Source organism: Xiphophorus couchianus, chromosome 20, assembly GCF_001444195.1.
Source record: "Xiphophorus couchianus chromosome 20, X_couchianus-1.0, whole genome shotgun sequence".
NCBI lineage: Eukaryota > Metazoa > Chordata > Actinopteri > Cyprinodontiformes > Poeciliidae > Xiphophorus > Xiphophorus couchianus.
The window spans coordinates 25739408-25758824 of NC_040247.1; the positions used below are offsets into that span (position 1 = coordinate 25739408).

General features: G+C 39.3%; 1 protein-coding gene and 2 non-coding genes across 3 annotated transcripts; 1 reads left to right on the forward strand and 2 right to left on the reverse strand.

The window, feature by feature from the left end:
• The first annotated feature begins 217 nt into the window (after positions 1-217).
• eogt (EGF domain-specific O-linked N-acetylglucosamine (GlcNAc) transferase) lies at positions 218-18768 on the forward strand. Its single transcript, XM_028004009.1, has 16 exons — positions 218-297; positions 1796-2050; positions 2985-3085; positions 3242-3350; positions 3600-3694; positions 3769-3873; positions 7874-7980; positions 8230-8333; positions 8912-9004; positions 9805-9876; positions 10911-10997; positions 13272-13340; positions 13580-13641; positions 14901-15020; positions 15400-15502; positions 16867-18768. Exons 2-16 carry the CDS (start codon positions 1847-1849, stop codon positions 17011-17013), a joined length of 1578 nt encoding a protein of 525 aa, XP_027859810.1. The 5' UTR covers positions 218-297; positions 1796-1846; the 3' UTR covers positions 17014-18768.
• Positions 6591-6662, reverse strand: trnae-cuc (transfer RNA glutamic acid (anticodon CUC)). The gene has a single exon. It is a non-coding gene; the product is annotated as a tRNA-Glu (tRNA).
• trnar-acg (transfer RNA arginine (anticodon ACG)) lies at positions 7121-7193 on the reverse strand. The gene has a single exon. It is a non-coding gene; the product is annotated as a tRNA-Arg (tRNA).
• Positions 18769-19417: the final 649 nt, after the last annotated feature.

Consider the following 19417-nt stretch of genomic DNA (forward strand, 5'->3'; position numbering starts at 1 on the left):
AATCTCAAAATTTTCCTTGAGATTGTAACTAAAAACATGATCGTTGTTTAAGACATTTTAAATTATGCTTAAAATGTCTTAATAGAACAAAATCAATTAATTTCGCTGTATCCATGCTGATGCTTCACTTGTTATTTAGCCCGTTTCCTGTTAAAAGGACTTCCAAACGTAAAAGTGTGGCGCCATCTGGTGGCCACTTGGTCACAGTACACCCTGCTAACGTGGAAGGTTTCCGGTGTTATGGCGACCACCGGCATCGTCGCTGCTTCAGTCAGAGACAGCAGGCTGTGTATTTAGGTAAAGCGGTTCCTACCCAACGCATTATTAGATTTATTTAGATAACCAATGGTGGTTATTACTTGTGGTTGTAGTTGTGACTGTGTCATAGAAATATATCTTATCTTTTCTGTCTTCTTTGCGTTGCATTCACGGCACGGCAAAACTTCACATTAACGGGGTCTTCTCGCTTTGTTATGAACCAGAGCTAGATGTTGGCTATTTCGACATTTTTATTTGAGCTTGTTCGACATATCTGCTGCTTCCCGACGAAAAAAAAAAAAATCACTTAAGTTATGCCTTATTATCACTACATATCTGTGTTGTGAATATTTATTGACATTTGCAATGTTTAACTGAATGCTCTATTTGGTTCGCAAAGTTTTAAGTTAATTTTATTCAATATTACCAGTCAAAGTAAAGCTAGCTACAAGTAACATGACAGGTAGGCGTTAAATAAAGTCGTGTTTCTCTCTGCCATTCACTGCAGAAGAAAATTAACAGTAAGACGATACATTTTTCACTTCTGGAAGACAGGCGCAGTGCCTGGCAATAAATGGACTAATTCCGTCGTGTTATGGACGGATACTTCAATGTGTTTTATTTTAGTTTCATAAAACGTATGCAAAACCGCTAGAAAGAAGCAGGTGAGAACTGAACAGAAAATTTGGCGTGGTTTTCAAATGTGCCTCCAGCGCCCTGACGCAGACGTTTGCCTTTTGCTCCAATTGCAGCATCAAGTCCTTTGGGGTTATGTCTTTACCAGTTTACTACAATTACATAGTCAAAATTCACATTTATTTTGTTTGCAAAATCAGCACAGTCGTATTAGTAAAGAAGAAGCATGTAATCTTGGTGTGTAAAGGGGGCACTATTAAAAAGAGAAGTAATATTTTACAATACTGGAGTAAATGTACTCGATTATCTTTCACTACTGGCTTCCTTAGTGTTACTGAACCATGTAAGCTTTTTCCACCCATTGTTTTAAAATATGCAGCATAAACAATTTCTTACTTTCCCCTTCCTTCAGATATGAAACAGATTCATAGCTATTGTGGGGAAATACAATGAGCTTGGCTGCTTTATCAAAGGTTGCACTATAATTTCTAAGTCATCAGTCATTGACTTTTTAAGGGAAACATTTCATTGGCTCAAGGCTGTAAAAGCACCAGCAAAGTCTGGACTTTTAACCAACTAGATTGGATTGTAAAAAATGACTTTTGTGTCACTATGGCTTCTGACTTCCCCCCTTCTGCATATCGTTGCGCGCTTCAGCACCAGGAATCGTAGCTCCTTTCCACTTTTAAGTCTTTGTTATGGTTGCTCAGACAAGAGTCGGAAAAAGGTCAGCGTTATTTCCTGCAACAACAGGACTTGGCCTGGCGCGGAGATCAGATCCGCCTGGAGCCACGTTCCCACACGCTTGCCTGTGCCCACATGCTCCCGTTCTGTGATGTGTTACTCTCCCTAACCGAGATCACAAGGTGCAAGTCTGAGTGTGTCTTTCCTATTCTCTCAGAGTGCTGTGAAGACAGGCAGCTGTTTCATATGTCTGCCTGTCCTTCTGACTATGCTGCTCTTGGTAGCGCTGGGCATAGTTTTCCCCCCCGCTGCGGTCAGCGTTGTGACGGCTGAGGTCACCGACCACAACCTGGCTTCACCCCTGCTGAACTACAGCAGGATCTCCTTGCCGCCGGAGCACATACCCTATTTTCTCAGCAACAATAAGAAGGTTGCCAAGTTATGCCGCCAGGACCCACTCTGCCCTTTTAAAGTAAGATATGGTTTTCTATTTTTCAGAAAAAAATAGACATATCAAAAAACATACACATCAAGAAGTTTTTTTATTTGTGTTATATGGTATTCTACGTTTTGCCACTTTAACGTCGGTGCTCGCGGTTTTCTCAGCAACAGTTTTAAATGATGTAATTTACTAATCTACTGCGATGTCCTTGCCAAGGAATGTTTCAATGAACTTTGTGATTTTTTATTTACTTATCTTTTGACAAAAACGATACAATGCTGCGAGAAAATATGTTCTTCATTAACACATTTCTTCTATTTTTGGCTTGTTTGTCTCACCTAGATGTTTCAGGTTACCAGTCAGGCTTTAATTAATTTAAGTTATATCAGGAGGAAAACTCCTGATATAACTTGCACCATATTTTTTTTAGCTATCTACTTATACAGATTTTATGTTCAGTTAAGTTTACCCACAATTTTATTTGCTGTCAAAATATATATTTTGGCGATTTATTTTACAGAACACAAGAATTTATTTTGTATGATGAATAAATTAAAATTTTCCACAGTGTTTCAAATATAACATTTTCCCAGATTTTAAATTGAGTAACGCTGTGCATTTATCCCATTTTTTGTGTATTGATACAATTAATATGCACTTTGTATATATTATTTATCATCATGGTTAGTTTTATGTTTGCTGCTCTGGGTAACTCGTTTCCTATTCTATTCTATTATGTTTGCACTTTGGGACTGTTTGCTTGGTCTATCATATAGATTAGCTAATTACCAACCTTCATGTTTTCGCCTCATATTTTTCTTGTTACTACATGTCAGGTAGTTTAAAATGAATTCACAGGATGATTTGCTGTATTTCACCAGCAAACTTCCTGTAACTTCTTTTCACTGGAGTGATGTATAGATATAGCCTCTGTAGAGTAAACGCTTTGTTTCCTTTGTAACAGGATGCTTCGCAGAATCCATCGCTCTGTTGGGGCTACGAGAAAAACTGCAATGCAGAGAAACGCTTCAGCTACCCTGTCTGCACCAAGGTTAACTCCGGATGGTAACTGTTCCCAAGACCTCATTCACTGCACCATTCACACATTTGGCCAAATCACATTTGATTCCTCAATACAATTGTTATTGTAAGCGCAACATGTTCCTCACGCACATCGCTGGCTGCGCTTCCCCTGATCTGCCTAAATCTTGAATGTGTCAGGGCCCGTTCGCTGGACGCAGCCCAGGAGCTTTTCTGGAAGCAGGCTGATTTTGGTTACGTCAAGGAGCGACTCTCTGAACTCAAAACACTCTGCAAGGCCAGCGAGCCGGTACGTCCGCTCATTTCCTTAGTTCTCACGAGCTTTCTGAGTCAACAGGAAAAAAACAGCGAGTCCAAAAAAAACAGACTCACTGTTCAACAAAAATATAAAGACAATCGGCCAGGAGTATTTTTTTGCTGTCGCTAAATAAGTCAGATGGAACGGGTTACCTTGAGAGACGATCCTCCCAAACTCTGAAAGATGCTTTGTGAAAGTCAATTAAATGTGATTTATTTTCATCGTGTTTTATTTCCCCAGGGAGACTCGTCATTAAAATGCAGCAGCTACGCAAGATTCTGCAGGGCAACAAATCTTTACCTGGACTTGCGAAATCCACGCAGAAGTCACGAGAGGTCGGTGGCATTTAGAAGCCGCTTCCCTTCCCCTAATAAAAGTGACCCGAATCTTGACCGACTTCACTATCCAGGTATGACGAGGACTTTATCCGTACGGGGGAGATTGGCGGACGCTGCAAACTGAACAAGCAAGCGCTGGCAGCTGAAGGAGATCACAAGAGTCCTCTGCAGTCCTGGTGAGCACCAGTCCGTTCACACACGCAAACCAAACACTTTCTGTCACGCTTTGGTCTGTAGAAATGAGCTTGCAGTGATTTTTTTTAAGTGATAAATGTGCAGATCCCGAATAAGTCTTCAATTAAAACTTTTAGACATAATTCTTTAATTAAAGAAAAATGTACACTTAACAAATTAATATAGAAGGAATCATAATGGAAAATACAACAATTTCTTTAACAGCACAGAGATAACATACCCGCTTTTTTCAGTCAAGCATGCGTCCATCACAAACAAACGGTCTTTACGAGAACGGAGTCGATTTCACTATGTCTTAAAAAGTTAGAATCATATTTTATTGGTGCAAAACTTCAAAGTTTTATACAAATGAAAACCTGAAAAATACAATTGACCTTTTTATTAATCTCCTTTTACTTTGGTGCCCTTAATAAAATCGATGGCTTTCATTAAACACCTAATTATTCAATGGAGACCACCGGTGTGTAAAATAATCTCAGTTTAAATCCAGATGTCCCATAAATACATGATGGAACAGTTTGACACTACTGCAGACATACCAAGACGGGCCGGCCAGTGAGGGCTTTAATCAGAGAAGCGGGTAAGAGGCTCACGCCGAGATCAACGGCTCAGGTAGCAATTGGACCAATAGGAGGTCAGTCGGGCACTACACAAATCGTGTCTACTTCCGGTCTGATCAAGCTTGGTCAGATCAAAAGGTTCTGTCTGTAGACATGCAGAGCTGCTAGAGACGTACAAAAACATCTGCAGCAAAAGGGGCTGAATACAGATTAAACCCCCACTTTTGAATTTTTCATTCACATTACAACAATGCATTTTTTCCCTTCCAGCTTCTAATTATGTTGCTAGGTCACATAAAAACCCAATAAAAAACACTGACGTTTGTGGTTGTCATGTGAGAAAATGTGAAGAAAATCAAGTGATATTAATACTTTTTTCAGCAGACAGGGTGTCGAGGGAAAAAATGTATTTTGAGTCACAACTGCAAAGTGCACAAAGACAGTTTAGTGCAATCTTTGTGCAACCTATAAGATCGACTTTTGACAACTGCTTGCCTCTTTTGATGCCAAATGAGGTCCTGAGGGCTCAACACAGTTCCTCTGTCAGCATGCTCAGACTGCAGGGACATTATGCAAATGATCATCATTTCACTATTTTATAATCAATTGCACTTCAATGCATTTCAATGCATCACAGAAATGTTCCTTTTTCATTGTTGTGTGTCAGGTGTCTTCTTTTAACCTCACATTTGCATCGTCCGCATCATAACATACTGACTTGATACGTTTTCTTCCGAGTTATGATTCTTTCTCTTCTCCTTTAGACTACTGCCATACCTTATTCACCAGTGTACACAAAGCTTCCCTTACAGTTCATGTCGAATCCATGTTTGTGGCGTCCGTTCACAACATCAACATTTATTAGTTATTTTCCCACAAAAGACTGATGACTGGAAGCCATCCAGAATTTCAGACTCTGTGCTTTTAGATGCCCGTTTTTACGTCCTACGTCTTGTGATTTTCCACATACAGCTCTTTGCAACTTTGTCCGTGAAAACCACTTTGTGAATAAATTACAGTCATTAATTCGGTTACACAAACACAATCCAGATGGTTGCAGTAATGTTGACTTGCACCCAGCTGTCCACTGAGGGAAATGGAGAATCCTCCCGAACTAGAATAGGTAGATGTCAAAATTTACGACCTGCAGGCTTCAAGGTTGAGCATTTGGTCCAACAGATGTGGAACCATGACTAGTCTGGTTCTGTGGTTTAACAGTGTGCATGTAGGAAGTTCATGTACATTTTAACCCTCCTGTTTTGTTAGTTTCTGAGGTAATGTTTGTGGGTCAATTTGACCCGGGGAGTGTTTAATCATGCAATAGTGTCAGAAACCAAAGAATTCCTCCAAAACATTTTTGTATCTGATTATTAAGTCCAATACTAACCATTTCAATCAATATCTGTGCAACGACTTTTTTTTTATTTCTCACAAATAAAGGATCAATGACGACAGCCTACTCATTTACTCATTTGGACATAAAAAGTGGAATTTGATCTTTGGTAAACAATTTTATATTACACTTTATTTAATTTTTTTTCAATGGGTGATCTTTATAATTGAATTTGAGACACACATACTGTTCTGGGTCAAATTGACCCGCTGATTACAATCAAGATAAATGAGTCATGCAGAGAATATTTATGTTTTTCTCCACTTCTGCTGAGTGTCCACACAGAGTCGGTGGAGTTTGTCCATGGGAACAGATAAGATTCCCGTCAAACGTTGTGTGAACACCTGCTTTCTCGCAGTTTCCTAGTGAAGTAAAGAAAGTAGTGAGAAAGTGGGCTTGTGTGTGTCTTGGTGTGTGTTTGTGTGTGTGTGGTGAAATATGATTCATAGCTGCAAGGAAACATATAGAAATGGACATTTTTTAATCTTTCTTCAACTTGACTGCCGGGTCAAATTGACGGGGTGGGGGGGGGGTGCAAATGTGTAAAATGAATACATTTTCAATTCTTTGTAGAGTGCACCTATTAAGACAAATAGAAAAAGTTTCATGCAAAAAAAAAATACTTCCAACTATTTTCAACAGTTTCGCTATGTTGATCTATTGTAATGATCGCTGTGGCCTAAGGAAAGTCTCGTAATGTAACTCCTTTTTTAATGTTGTAACACACCCACACAAAAAATAACTGTTCCCTGACCGGGAATCGAACCCGGGCCGCGGCGGTGAGAGCGCCGAATCCTAACCACTAGACCACCAGGGACTTGAGAGGTTTTGTGTGGTGGCCCCTCACCTGCTCAGTGCTACTCTAAGGCTTTCATTGATTTCTATTGGTAAAGTGCCCTGAGACATTTGTGGTTGACACTATGTATAAATAAACTGAATTGAAGTAAACATAGTGGGAATTCTCAGTGTAATAGAGGCAGTTCTGGATTAAAATAGTTTAGACAGAACTTACGACTACAGTCACTACACCCATTATCATGAATTATGAAATAAAGTTTCAGAATTTCCACAGCATGTAGTTTTCAAATTGTATTTTCTTTTTCATTTAAAGCTGAAAGGGGAGCAATCCTCTTTCCCGACACTGACTCTGAATAGACACACAGTTTCACATATCCTATTTATCAGTGTATCCGTAATAAAACTCTTTATTCATTTATGATGTATGAAACAGGAAGCCAGTAGGAAATCACACACAAATTAAAAGAAGAAAAGAGTCGAGCCAGCCAGGAGTCGAACCTAGAATCTTCTGATCCGTAGTCAGACGCGTTATCCATTGCGCCACTGGCCCTCATGTGAAAGTGCTGCCTCCACAGAGAATTTAAAGGCCACGTGGCCGAGCATGTGATTCTCACGGGGGGAGGGGATCTCAGGCGCACTGACTCACAGCTCACATAACAAAGGACCTGTGGTTTCCTGAAACCCTTAACACGTGTTAGTTTCTATAAGACTGACTTTAGCTCGTGAAATTCCATGTAAAAGTTGTTTTATTCTATCTGTTTTGCTTCCAGTCTGCAAGTCTGTCCTCATATTTTAGATGGTATAGATATGATCACTATGAAATTATTTTTCAAGGCGTTAAATTAGGAAGTAAAATTTCTTTTATGTCATATCCGATATATATAGCATTTTTAAAACAACTGGAGTTAACATATTATTATGCTATAAAATGGTACTATGTGCCTGGAAAATACATATACATGATTCTTCCCCTTTAAACTAAACCATTTCATTGTAGCTCTGGCTCTATTAGTATTGTCCTTCTGGATGGCAAGCCTCTGCTCAGTCTCAAGTTTTTTTGCGGCAGGTTTTCTTTTCTGTTTAACTTCCGTTTAGCTTTACATCATATGTGGCCAATATTCCCACAGTGTAATTCTTTTACATATTTGCCTTTTTTTCCTTTTCACAAATACAATATGATACCTTTTTGAAAGAGCAGAATGATGATCAAAGTTCATCGTATTTTTGTAGGTACGCTGAACTACAGACGTACTCTGAACTGAACTTCCGTCCTGTGGAAGATGGCCACTGTGACATCATTATAGAAAAACCAACAGTTTTCATGAAACTTGACGCAGGTGAGTCACTAACTGATTCACGTTCAGCTCTAGTTATTTAAACAAGCCAAGTAAAGATGTTTCAGATGCCCGTTTACATTGTGTTGGCAATAATTTGAACTAAATTGACATGCTTGTTGCCTTCCTTTTTGGAGAGTTCAGAGCATTGTTTATTCGTCGGTTCTTGCCCAAAAAAAAAAAAAGTTTCATCTTGTCAGTCATTATAAAAACCCTAATAGTGTTTTTTTGTTGTTGTTGTCGTCCTAACAGGGGTGAACATGTACCACCATTTCTGTGACTTTGTGAACCTCTACATCTCTCAGCACATTAACAACTCCTTTAGCTCAGATATCAACATTGTCATGTGGGACACGGTGAGTACCAGTGGCCTCTCATTACCATTTCATGAGGAATGAAAGTTTGGTGGTTTATTTTATTTTTTTTAAATGTACACCATTATTTTTAGGGTTAAAAAGTAATTAGTGACTTTAGTTGACATAAATGAAGACAATTAAGTCCAGGAATATTTAGTTGGCAATTTGTTCCAAGAAAATCTAAATGGTTTTCATCGTCCATAGCATGTTAAAGTTAAGCAAAATGTTTTTTCTCTGGTGAATGCCTGTCTTTTTTAAGGGAAGAATAAAAAGAAGAATAATAGTTTTTGACAATACAAGGTATACAAGAGTTATCAAAAGTCTGAAAATATTTGGAAAAAGTAGGGAAGACTGAACCTGGAGAGTGAGTTAATCCCAGCTCAGTACAGGTATGTAAAAATGTGGATTATGGTAAAAATCTTTGTAATTTAAGATCTGAAAACTCACTGTGGAAAATAATTAGATTTTGACCTGTGAAATACAGTATGTTTGAATCTTATAGTTTATAATTTTTTCCTGTTTGTTTTAATCATTTATGCTTCTGTTTCTCCTTTTGTATGTTGTTTTTTTTATTCCAGAGTTATTATGGTTATGGTGATCTGTTCAGTGAAACATGGCAGGCCTTCACAGACTATGACATCATCCACCTGAAGACTTATGACTCTAAAAGAGTGAGTCTAGCCTCACGTTTTGGTGCAAAATTTGTTCTTCTATTTCAAAAGAAAATATTAAATATTTACTAATTGTGACTGAAAGCTTGTTGTAATAGAGTAGAATTAAAATTTGCATTTGAATACATACAATATTCTTTGTATTCCAAAATGTAATCACGCACCATAAAGTAAATGTGTAATAACTACAGATTTTATGCAAAACATACTCCACCTTAATCTAAATACAGCAAAACTTTCCAGAATTTTGTAATTATTTTTCTGATTTTTTTTTGCAATCAAAATCACAGATTTTGTGGCGGTGCTTGATAAATATTTGCATGGAAGTTTGCAATATATTTTCCTCATTAAACCTCTTCCAAAGTCTACTTATTGAAGTAAAAAAACCGATTGGACACACAAACATTTTTATTCTTTAAATAATTTAAATAGCTCAGTTTTTGTTGCTCACCATATCAGTCAAGGACCAATTTTTTTTTCTTTTTACTATTTACGCTGAAAATTTTTCAATAATCTCAAAGTTACGCGTTGGAGTGAAAAATGCAGATATTTGTTAATTTTGTTTGAATTTCCACGATTTCAGAATCACAACAAACTGGAGGGACTAAAAACAGTTTTTTCTTAGCAAATCAGTAATCTTCAAAAGTACAACTAGGAATCAGTAATTAACATTTACATAAATAAGTCACCCAAAAAGAAAGCATTAAAAAACTCAAGTTTGCATTATATGTTTTCTAATAATAGTACGGTAGTAATATTTATCTGCCATGCCTTATTGATGGATTTCCATACCCGTATAGGTGTGCTTTAAAGATTCCTTCTTCTCCCTTCTTCCAAGAATGAGATACGGTCTCTTCTACAACACGCCTCTAGTAAGTTACCCTTCATGTACATGCAGTTGAAAACAGATATTGACATACACTACGAAAAGACATTGGTTTTTCCTCTCACTCTCTCTCTCTCACATTCATTTTTTTAGGATCACCAGAATTTTCTTTACTTTATTCACAGAGTTGCATCCCTGACTGAACTGAGGCCTACGTTTGTTTTATTTATATTTTTGTTTGATATTCTGAAAATTCAGGGGGTTTTTTACTTGCAAATACATCAATAAAAATAATGATTTTTGATATTTGCTGTGATTGCAGTAGAACTTCACATTTTAAATCTAAGGCTTCAAATAATTAACATTGCTGGCCAGTTGGCGATGTTGTTTGAACAGCCTAGTGCCATTTTACCTCACATTTGCTTTAAATGTGCCTTACACAGTTTGATCTCATGCTGACTATTCTGTGCATTGGCTAGGATCCCACCCCACCCCACTTTTATGATTATCATCATTACTAATATTATTATTCATTGGTCTGTCTCCATCACAAGCACGACAATATTAGGTTCAGTCAGAAACTTGCGATTTGTGTCAAATATTTATGTAATATATTCAAACCATCAGCAGGTACCATGTGCTCGGGTTATTTAAATGATAATTCCAAGGAGATCACTATAAAGATGATAGCATATAAATATGTGTTGTCCTGCGGTTCCAGCCTTGAGGTGTGAAATATTGCTAGGTCAGCCTCAAGCTGAAGCTGATTGCCCCTGCAGCATATGTCATGTTTTTATTCATGTGTTCACATTTAGAAATACTCTGCAGGAGCGTGTTCATGAAATTCTAAGACTTGTGTCAAGTGGATGGTGTCATGTGAAATTCATTTCACAGAGACAGGAATATACGTTGCTAAAAGCATTTGTGTGGTTAGATGTAAAAGAGCCTTATTTCTAAAGCAGAAGAACTTTTTTTAATTTTTTTTTTTACAATCTGCTTGTGTGATTCAAATGATTGATTTTGAGGATATCAAAAGTGAATTTTATGCGAGTGAACAGATTTGTCTTCTGCCGATTGCAGGTCACTGATTGCCACACTGAAGGGATGTTTAGGGCGTTTTCTCAGCACGTCCTACATCGACTTAACATCCCGCAAAACGGACCAAAGGTAGGCGGGGGCTTTCTGTGAAAAAACGCATTACTTTTTGAGATATGCGTAGGCCGTTTTTCATTAGAGCCTACAATTAAAACAAGCAAAATCTAAAGCAAAGCATGTAATCTCACCAGTGAGCAGGAACTCCTGTATTGGTGCCCTGGGTTATGTTGCTCCATCATTCTTTCTATACCTGCTAATCACCTAATTCTTAATCATTTTGTGAGAGCCAGTTGTTGCAGGGAACCTAAATGGATGCTTTTTAAAATATTTGCATACCTTCATAGAGGATAAAAAAAGGTAGACAACTTATTGAAATATTTTAATCCCTCTGCCCAACTCAGTATGTGGCAAAACAATATCTGGCTTTATTGTGTATAAAGTCTGTCCATCGAGTTTGGGATCCTTGCTGCAAAAGGAGGCATCCAAATCAGATACCCGAACCACCTCAACTGACCTCTTTGGATGCGGAGGACAAGAAGCTCGACTAAGTGATTTAACTCCTTTAAATGAAGGCTTATTCTAGCCGCCTTACAGATGAAGCTCACTTGAATTCTCCAGAGTCGTAGACTTTGTCCTTTTGGTCCTGTGATCCCAGCCGTATGCTCTGAAAGCACACACTTTGTGTCGAATCCTTTGTTCAGCTTGTTCGATGTGACTGACAGATCATCATTCTGCACTTTATGGACCATAAAGTGGAATTTCTTTTCTTGTTGCAGGACGACGATCTGAAAGGGACTAATGATGAGTTCACTGACTCTAATCAGCCGTACTGCCAGGAAGGATTAGTACATATGTATCTATGGCCCTATTCGCTTCAAAAACCCAGCATGCATATTGAACAGCTCTGAGTTCCCAAGTTTTAAGAAATAATTTCATGAGGATTTCTAATGGAAAATATCTCTATCGCTTGCAGTTGAAACCTGACATGTCTTTTGTAATCATGTGGGGTCCTGGATTCTGTTGACCTTGTCATTGCTGTGATTAACACATCACTTCTGCAGTGTTAAAAGAGCAAAGGGTACACAGCTATAGTTACACAGTTGGGGCACAATCCTCTCTTCATCCTCTAATCTGTAACTCTGCAGAACTCAAAAGATCTTTATGGTGTCCAATTTAAAGCGATCATATCTTTGTGACCAGAAAATCGTGTTAACCTCCTCCGTTCTTTGTAGCAGCTCATGGGTTATTCATAGCCGTCACCGAAAATATGATAAAAGTCTGTTAAGGGAGACATCGGTCTGTTGCTGATACCAGACCAGGAACTGAAATAAATGACCTCTCTGGTCCAAACCCTTTCTGGACTTTTCTTCTTTCATCGCCAGATTAATGGTGTCAAGAAGTTACTCAAACTGTTGGTCGTCTCTTTTACGCTGTCTTCGTTCTCCTCAACCATCCTCTCTTCTTATCTCCCCTTATCGTAATTGCTGTACTCTGTTTTCACTTTCCCCTCAGTCAAAGGTGAGATTAAGAATTTCTGAAAACGTCCATCCATCCATAGACTGGTGCCTGTCAGTCATTGAGAGGCCACCTCAACTGACTTCTTTGGATGCGGAGGAAAAGAAACTCAACTAAGTGATGTAACTCCCTGCTCTAACTAAGGCAGAGTCTGTCCACCTTAGAGATGAAGCTCACTTGAGTCGTAGACTTCGTCCTTTTGCTCCTGTGATCCCAGCCGCATGCTCTGAAAGCGCACACATTGTGTCGAATCCTTTGATCAGCTTGTACAATGTGACTGACAGATCATCATTCTGCTCTTGAATAAAGTGGGATTTTTTTTTCTTGTTGCAGGACCCTGAAACAAGAACACTGAAATTAAATCAAAGTGTTCTTTCACAAAGTGGTAGATCAAAGGTGTCCACATTTTGCAACCAGATTTTTTTAAAATGTGTTTTCTTCCTTTTTTACCTTAAACAGATTTTTGATTTTAGCTGTACATAAAATCATATTATATGTGGAAAAGTTATGAAATTATTTTTCTTGAGCTAAGAAAAACTTGGAATTTCACCACTTTTGAGATTCACATAATGTCAGTGTAGAAGGTCTACCTATTCATCATGAACAAAAGGTGGCAGTATAGACTAAAGAAACAAAAGGACTCACTGTTTTTCCCGTTAAGGAGATTGCTTTCAGCATTTAGAAAAAACTCCTAGAGCCCTTCCAGAAAACAGACCCTGCTCACTCTGTTGAAAATCAGACATGATAACTTTGAATTAGCAGCTGTTTTCCCATCAGCCCATCTTTTCTGGCCTTAGCTGATGGGTTATTGGTTTTTGTCTCTGCTTTCAGGAGGGGCGAGTTCGTGTCACCCTGCTGGCGCGCAGCACAGAATACAGACGGATCCGAAACCAAGTGGAAGTGAGTTCACCACCACCTTCCGTCTTTCTTTCTTTTTATCTTTGTCGCTCCTATTTTTCTTCATTGTCTTTCTGCTTCTTTCTCTGCCCTTTACTTAAACAACTCTTCCACTCTGTCATTGATTTGCTGCCCACCTCCATTAAGTGGCTGTTTAAAATCTTATTTGTGATAAAACAGTACAAGAAGGCTCGTGATTTATGTTGCGGCCATTTGCTCACATCCTTCTGTTGCTCTCACAGCTGGTCAATGCCCTCAAGACTGTGCCTCTGCTGGAGGTCAGTGTGGTGGACTACAAGTACAAGTGAGTTTCTGAGCGCTGCTTGGCATCGCTTTGTTTGACCATAGCTCAGGGGTCTCAAACTCCAGTCCTCGAGGGCCGCTGTCCTGCAGTTTTTAGATGTGCCACAGGTACAAAACACTGGAATGAAATGGCTTAATTACTTCCTCCTTGTGTAGATCAGTTCTCCAGAGCGTTGCTAATGACCTACTTATTCTATTCAGGCGTGGTGCAGCAGAGGCACATCTAAACGTTGCATGGTAGTGGCCCTCCAGGACTGGAGTTGGACATCTGTGCCGTAGCTGAAAGTTTCCTGCTCTAGACCAGCGGCCCTCAAACGGCGGCTCGCGGTCAACATCCAGAATCCGAAATTCAGTTTTGGTGACAGACACAACATGCCATGTTTGTCATTTGAGAGTATTTACAAACATTATTATATGGAGGGGCTGAGTTTTTCTTAAAATAAGATATACATTTAGTTTTGTTCTGGTAAGCATTTTAATGATTAAATCCCTGAGTTTTTTGAGTCACCTTAAAATTGCACTTTTCCCCCCTTTTTAGGCTTTTATATTCATATTTAAAACATTTTTTAAACCCCCGCCTCACATTTGTTGTCAATTTTTGCAGACTTTTCTTGTCGTAAGTATGTAAATTTGGATATTTAATGTCTTGACATTGGGGCTCTGTCTCTTTAAGAAACTCTTGATCTTTCTGAAACTCCGCCTTCATGAAGTCATTAAAAACGGCACTTCTCTATTAACCCTGAGAATGAGCTCAGCTGATGTGCAGTTCCACCAAGTGTTTGCTAATTGTTGCTGGCTAGTCTGAAGGAGCTGAGTGGGCGAGTTATAGGGGAGGGGTGCTCTGTAATGCAGAAGCTTCGAAGCTTGGAAACTGCAGCTCTGAAGTGGAGCTGCGTCTCGAAGGCGGAGCTAGGTCCACCCAGATGTTTTGCACAGCTGAATGGTCTCTGTGGGAGATGAAAAGATTCCTCAAATATGCATGAAAGTATGTTTCTGATGTGGAAATTACATTCTAACATAATCTCGAGTTTAAAAAACTAAATTTCACATAATACCACCCTTTTAAAATGACATTTTGTTTCCATATGTTTATTGTTTTGAGTGAAAAGAAACTCATGAATATGAGAGTGTGGGTTGATTGTTTACAATAAATGAACCTTGAGCTATTTGAAAAATCTTTGTGAACCCTCTAGATGGGAGTAGATGTTGTTTCTGAAGTTGAGGTGGACTGATGTGGAAATTACCCTGTGCGACTTTCAGGGACGTTCCCTTCCTGGAGCAGCTGAGACTGACCCACAGCTCAGACATCTTCATAGGGGTGCACGGCGCCGGACTCACACACCTCCTCTTCCTCCCTGACTGGGCCGTCATCTTCGAGCTGTGAGCGACATTTCTGTTTCGTTTTTACCGTCTGTGTGAGTGAATGTCAGTCAGGCTTCCGGTTCGGCAGCGTCCTCTTAATAAAGCACCTTTCAACCGCTCGGTGTTTGACTGTGAAATAGCGCCTAATTAATCAGCCACTCATCACACCTGGCAAGCCTTGGCAGACAAAACACCCAAAGGCTGTGTGTGTTTGGATGTATGTGGTAGCGTAAGTGGCCTTTCTTGTTTATGCGTGTGTGTGTGTGTGTATATTTTGCATGGCACGAGGGAGTGAAGCATGGTGGGCACACGTGCAATGAAGAATAGAAGACTGAGGGAAAGAGAGAGGCGTGGCGGAGAGAACAAGAGCTGAGTGTCGGCGTCTGTCCTTTTTTAGATATAACTGTCAGGATGAGAGCTGCTATCGAGATTTGGCTCGCCTGCGGGGGATTCGATATGTGACTTGGCAGAAAATGGACAAAGTTCTCCCCCAGGACAAGGTAGGGAAACTCCGGCACGAGCTGCTGCACTTCGACTTCATTTCCCCCTACATCACACGTCGATGCGAGTTTACAGTGTCTCTTAAAAGTATGCCTCTTGGAACAACTGCAAACTTCAATCTGTTTTATTGGGATTCTGTGAAGAAGACCAACACAAAGCAGTGCATAATTGGTGAAGTTGTGAATGATGCATTGTTTTTTAAGTCATCTGAAAAATTAGGTGTGTGTATTTGATTGAACTGCTGAGTCAAAGTTTTTTCCAACCAAATTTAGCTGTAATTAAAGCTGAGGATGTTTTTTGGTAGAAAGTGGAACTTTACACACCTAAACACTGTGTTTGGCAGTCTCTAGCAGTTTTCTTTAGGGTTACCCCCTACTCAGCTCCATCCATCTTTCCATCAGTTTCTGCCTGGAAAGAATTCCCTATTGCATGATGCTGCCACCACCATGTCTTGGCATGGGGATGAATTGTTCAGGGTAGTAATGTGCAGTGTTAGTTTTGTCAAAAGGTTCAACTTTAGAGCCCCTATTTCTACATTACTGCTGTGTCCCCTTCGTGGCTAGTGGAACACTGAAAACTAAACAACTGAACATTTCTTGTAACTCTTTCACTAAGACTAGATTTTGTAGGTAAGCCCAACCTTATTCATGCCCCTGGCAAGTTTAGATTTAAGGTTGTATTAGTTTAACATGTCGGTTTCTAACAGGAAATAAAAAAGGCTCTCTTAAAAGATGGTAAAACTATTTTAACAGAGTATATAGTTAAAGAAATGCTGTTTCAATTTACATTTCAATAAAAAAATTTGAAAATAATTTATATTCTTCTCAATAACCAGTGGAACAATCGAACCTTTATTATAAGTGATGAGCAGCTTTTTCTTGTTTCCTCTGGTATTTTTTTAAAGTCAGAAAACCTCTATGCCAGGACCCTAATCCTTAGCTCCCTCTAAGATTTAAGTTGGGTTTCTGGCTGGGCCTTTGAAATAAGTTAATGTTAAAATTCAAAGATTATTTTAAAATTAAATCTTACAATGAATATGAATTCATGCCACACTTTTCAGATTTTTCCTAGTCAAAGATCTTGAGAAAGGTGACCTATTCCTCCCGACTCAGTTATTCACTACAGTTCTTTGTGTCGGTAAAATCCCAGGAAAGTACATTGAATTTTGTGGTTGTAGCATAAAAAATAAATGTAAAAAAAACATAAAATCTAAGAACACGTTTGCAAATGATTATAGTTGCAATGTGAATTTACAGTTCCAGCACACGAAACTTTTTTGGCAGGTTGAAAACACAGACCCGCCCTGCTGCACTCTTCTATTAAACTTTTCTTTCGCTACACGTCTTCTCTCATGCTCTTCTAGGGCCATCATCCGACACTTGGGGACCATCCTAAGTTTACCAACTACTCCTTTGATGTGGGGGAGTTTATGCGCATCGTGCTGGAGGCAGCTGATTATGTCACTCGGCATCCCAAATGGCGGCGCGGCATCCGTCACGATGAACTCTGAAGCGTCTGACGCCTGCAGTGGAGGTCTATACTTGAATTTTAAACAGAGCGTGTTTTAAGGGCGTTGCTAAAAGTTACCTCACCGACCGGCAAAATGTCAGTCGTGCAGTGTTACGTTCGCCACCTCCGGTCTGCCGCTCCGACAAATCCGGATGAAAGACAGAAGGACGCCGGCAGCTCCCGTTTGAGTAGCTTTCACTAGCCTTTTTAGTGTCGGATCAGTTAAAGGCTGCGCGGAGCTGAAGCAGCTGGAGAGCGATCAGACGTCCCCCCATGTTTCTTCATTACCTCCGCAGCAGCCACTTCATTCCACGTCGTCAAAGTTGGTAAATGAGCAGCTGTTTCGGCACGCCTTCACGTGCGACATCCCGTCCGCTTCGATCAGCGTCACGTTGACGGGAGGCTCTCGAGGGCCGCTGACAATCACGGTACAGTTTTTGCGAGCGCAGCCGGCAGAAACCAGCCGAATGCCAAGGATAGTCGCACACATGGAGTAAAACACTTCCCCGTGCTGTTACTTTAAGTTTTCACTGCGCTACTAAGGCGTAAAAATACATCCATTGAAATCTCAGATCAATGTTGCATAACTCTATAGGTGTGTTTTTACACGCGGACCCTGGTAAAAGTGTTCAACACCCCGAAATATTTCCACATTTTGTCACATTACAGCCACTTTTCACTGTATTTGATTTGCTTTTGTACTTGATAGAACTCAAAGTAGCGTATAGTTGTGAAGTGGAATAAACTGATTCTAAATGTTGTCTAAATTTTGTTAGAGATGAAAATCTGATGCCCCTAAATACAACCCAGTGCACCCAATTTTCCTGCAGAGGTCCACGGCTCATGTGGAAGACTTTGTTGAATGGTGCATCCCGCACTTCTGGTTCTACAAAGTATGATTTTGGGGGCCGATATACAAATGCAGACCACACTTCTCAGATTTTATTTGTAAAAAAACAAACAAACAAAAAAAAACATAAAGGCAGTTCTTCATTTTTGTTCCACTTTACAGTAATGAGATACTTTATGCCAGTTTGTGACATAAACTCACAGGAACGTGAATGTGTAAATATTTAAAAGTTTTGTTTTCATTTGAAAAGCGCAGCATGTGTATGTCATCCCAGTCTTCATTCATATTTTACTCTTGTTGTTTGGGTCCGGTTTCATGCAGCAACTGCGTCTTACTAAGTACACGTGATTCAAATATTCTCATCGCTATGGTAACTCTAAGAGCTAAAGACAGACTAGGCAGTCGGGAGGGTATTTCTTTTTGAGCATCAGTGTTAATGTTTGAGTTTTGTAGTTAATATTGTAAAAGCAAATTCAATTATGTGTCACTAAAGACAGATTTGTGAGATTTTGTTTGTTTAACTTTGATTGTTACACATTTGTTTACATTTTTGTTTTAACTTTTGTCACAATCATGGTTGAAACTTTAGCCGTACATTTGATGATGGTTGTTTTATGTTTTTAAACGCCTTTGAGTCTCCAGATAGTGACATTATGAAGAGGCTGCTATGATCTGTAATTGTTTCAAAGCCCCTAGAACGCTAATTGACATCATATATGATGATAATTAAGTTGAAGAAGGAAAAAAAAGAAGTACAACACATGTGCAGTCTAATGCAATACAGAGTACTTTCATCTGTGGGCACAGTTTTGTTTTTTATTTATCAATGGTTTTCCTGAACTTGTAGACATTTTCGAATTCAAAAGCAGTGTGCTATTTTTTAAATAAATAATTATTTTAAATATGCTGATGCGTGTGTGTGTGTGTTTTTTTGTTTGTTTTTGCGCACATTATGTGCAACATCAGAGATTTAATTAATCTCAATTTAATCAATCATCTTCTGAAGCCTGACCTTGCTGGGGAGGAACTGGAGCTTCCGTCTGTTCGGTTCCTGCTGATGCTATGCGGCTCTTCGCTGCTGATTCCTTTAGTTTAGAGAGTCGGGTTGTAAAAAGATTGAAAGCTCTTTCTTTGTTTTGATTGTCACCATAATATATTGATTCGAATAACCTCAAAAATCTGCTTGATTTAGAAGTGACATGTCAACGCCACATGGGGGCAGTCTAACACCACGCATGAGGCGAGATGTAAAGCCCGCGCTCTGGATTCGCTCCTGGCTGCTTGTTACAACCGAGGCGCCGGGAAATAAATAATTTGCAGATACAACTGAGCAGGTAATGTTTCTTACTGTATCACAACTTTTAACTTTTTTTTTTGTTTCCTGTTTTGCAGCGGACAGTGGAGCGCCTGTGGACCTTTTTTTTTTTTTCTGAATATTGACAAGACACCGAGCCCGTCTGGTTTGGACACTATTTCTGGCTCTGCTCGGGTTGCGGCCGTTGACCTGGCATAGAAGAAATACAGGTTTTTGAAGAAAAACACAAGAACCTAAGTA

What these genes read in the sequence shown, in the direction of transcription:
- eogt (XM_028004009.1), top strand. Translation starts at nt 1,847, where the DNA reads ATGCTGCTCTTGGTAGCGCTGGGCATAGTTTTCCCCCCCGCTGCGGTC. An exon ending in CCACGCAGAAGTCACGAGAG is followed by an intron (nt 3,695 to 3,768) that starts GTCGGTGGCATT and finishes TTCACTATCCAG; the next exon opens with GTATGACGAGGACTTTATCC. An exon ending in ACATTGTCATGTGGGACACG is followed by an intron (nt 8,334 to 8,911) that starts GTGAGTACCAGT and finishes TTTTTATTCCAG; the next exon opens with AGTTATTATGGTTATGGTGA.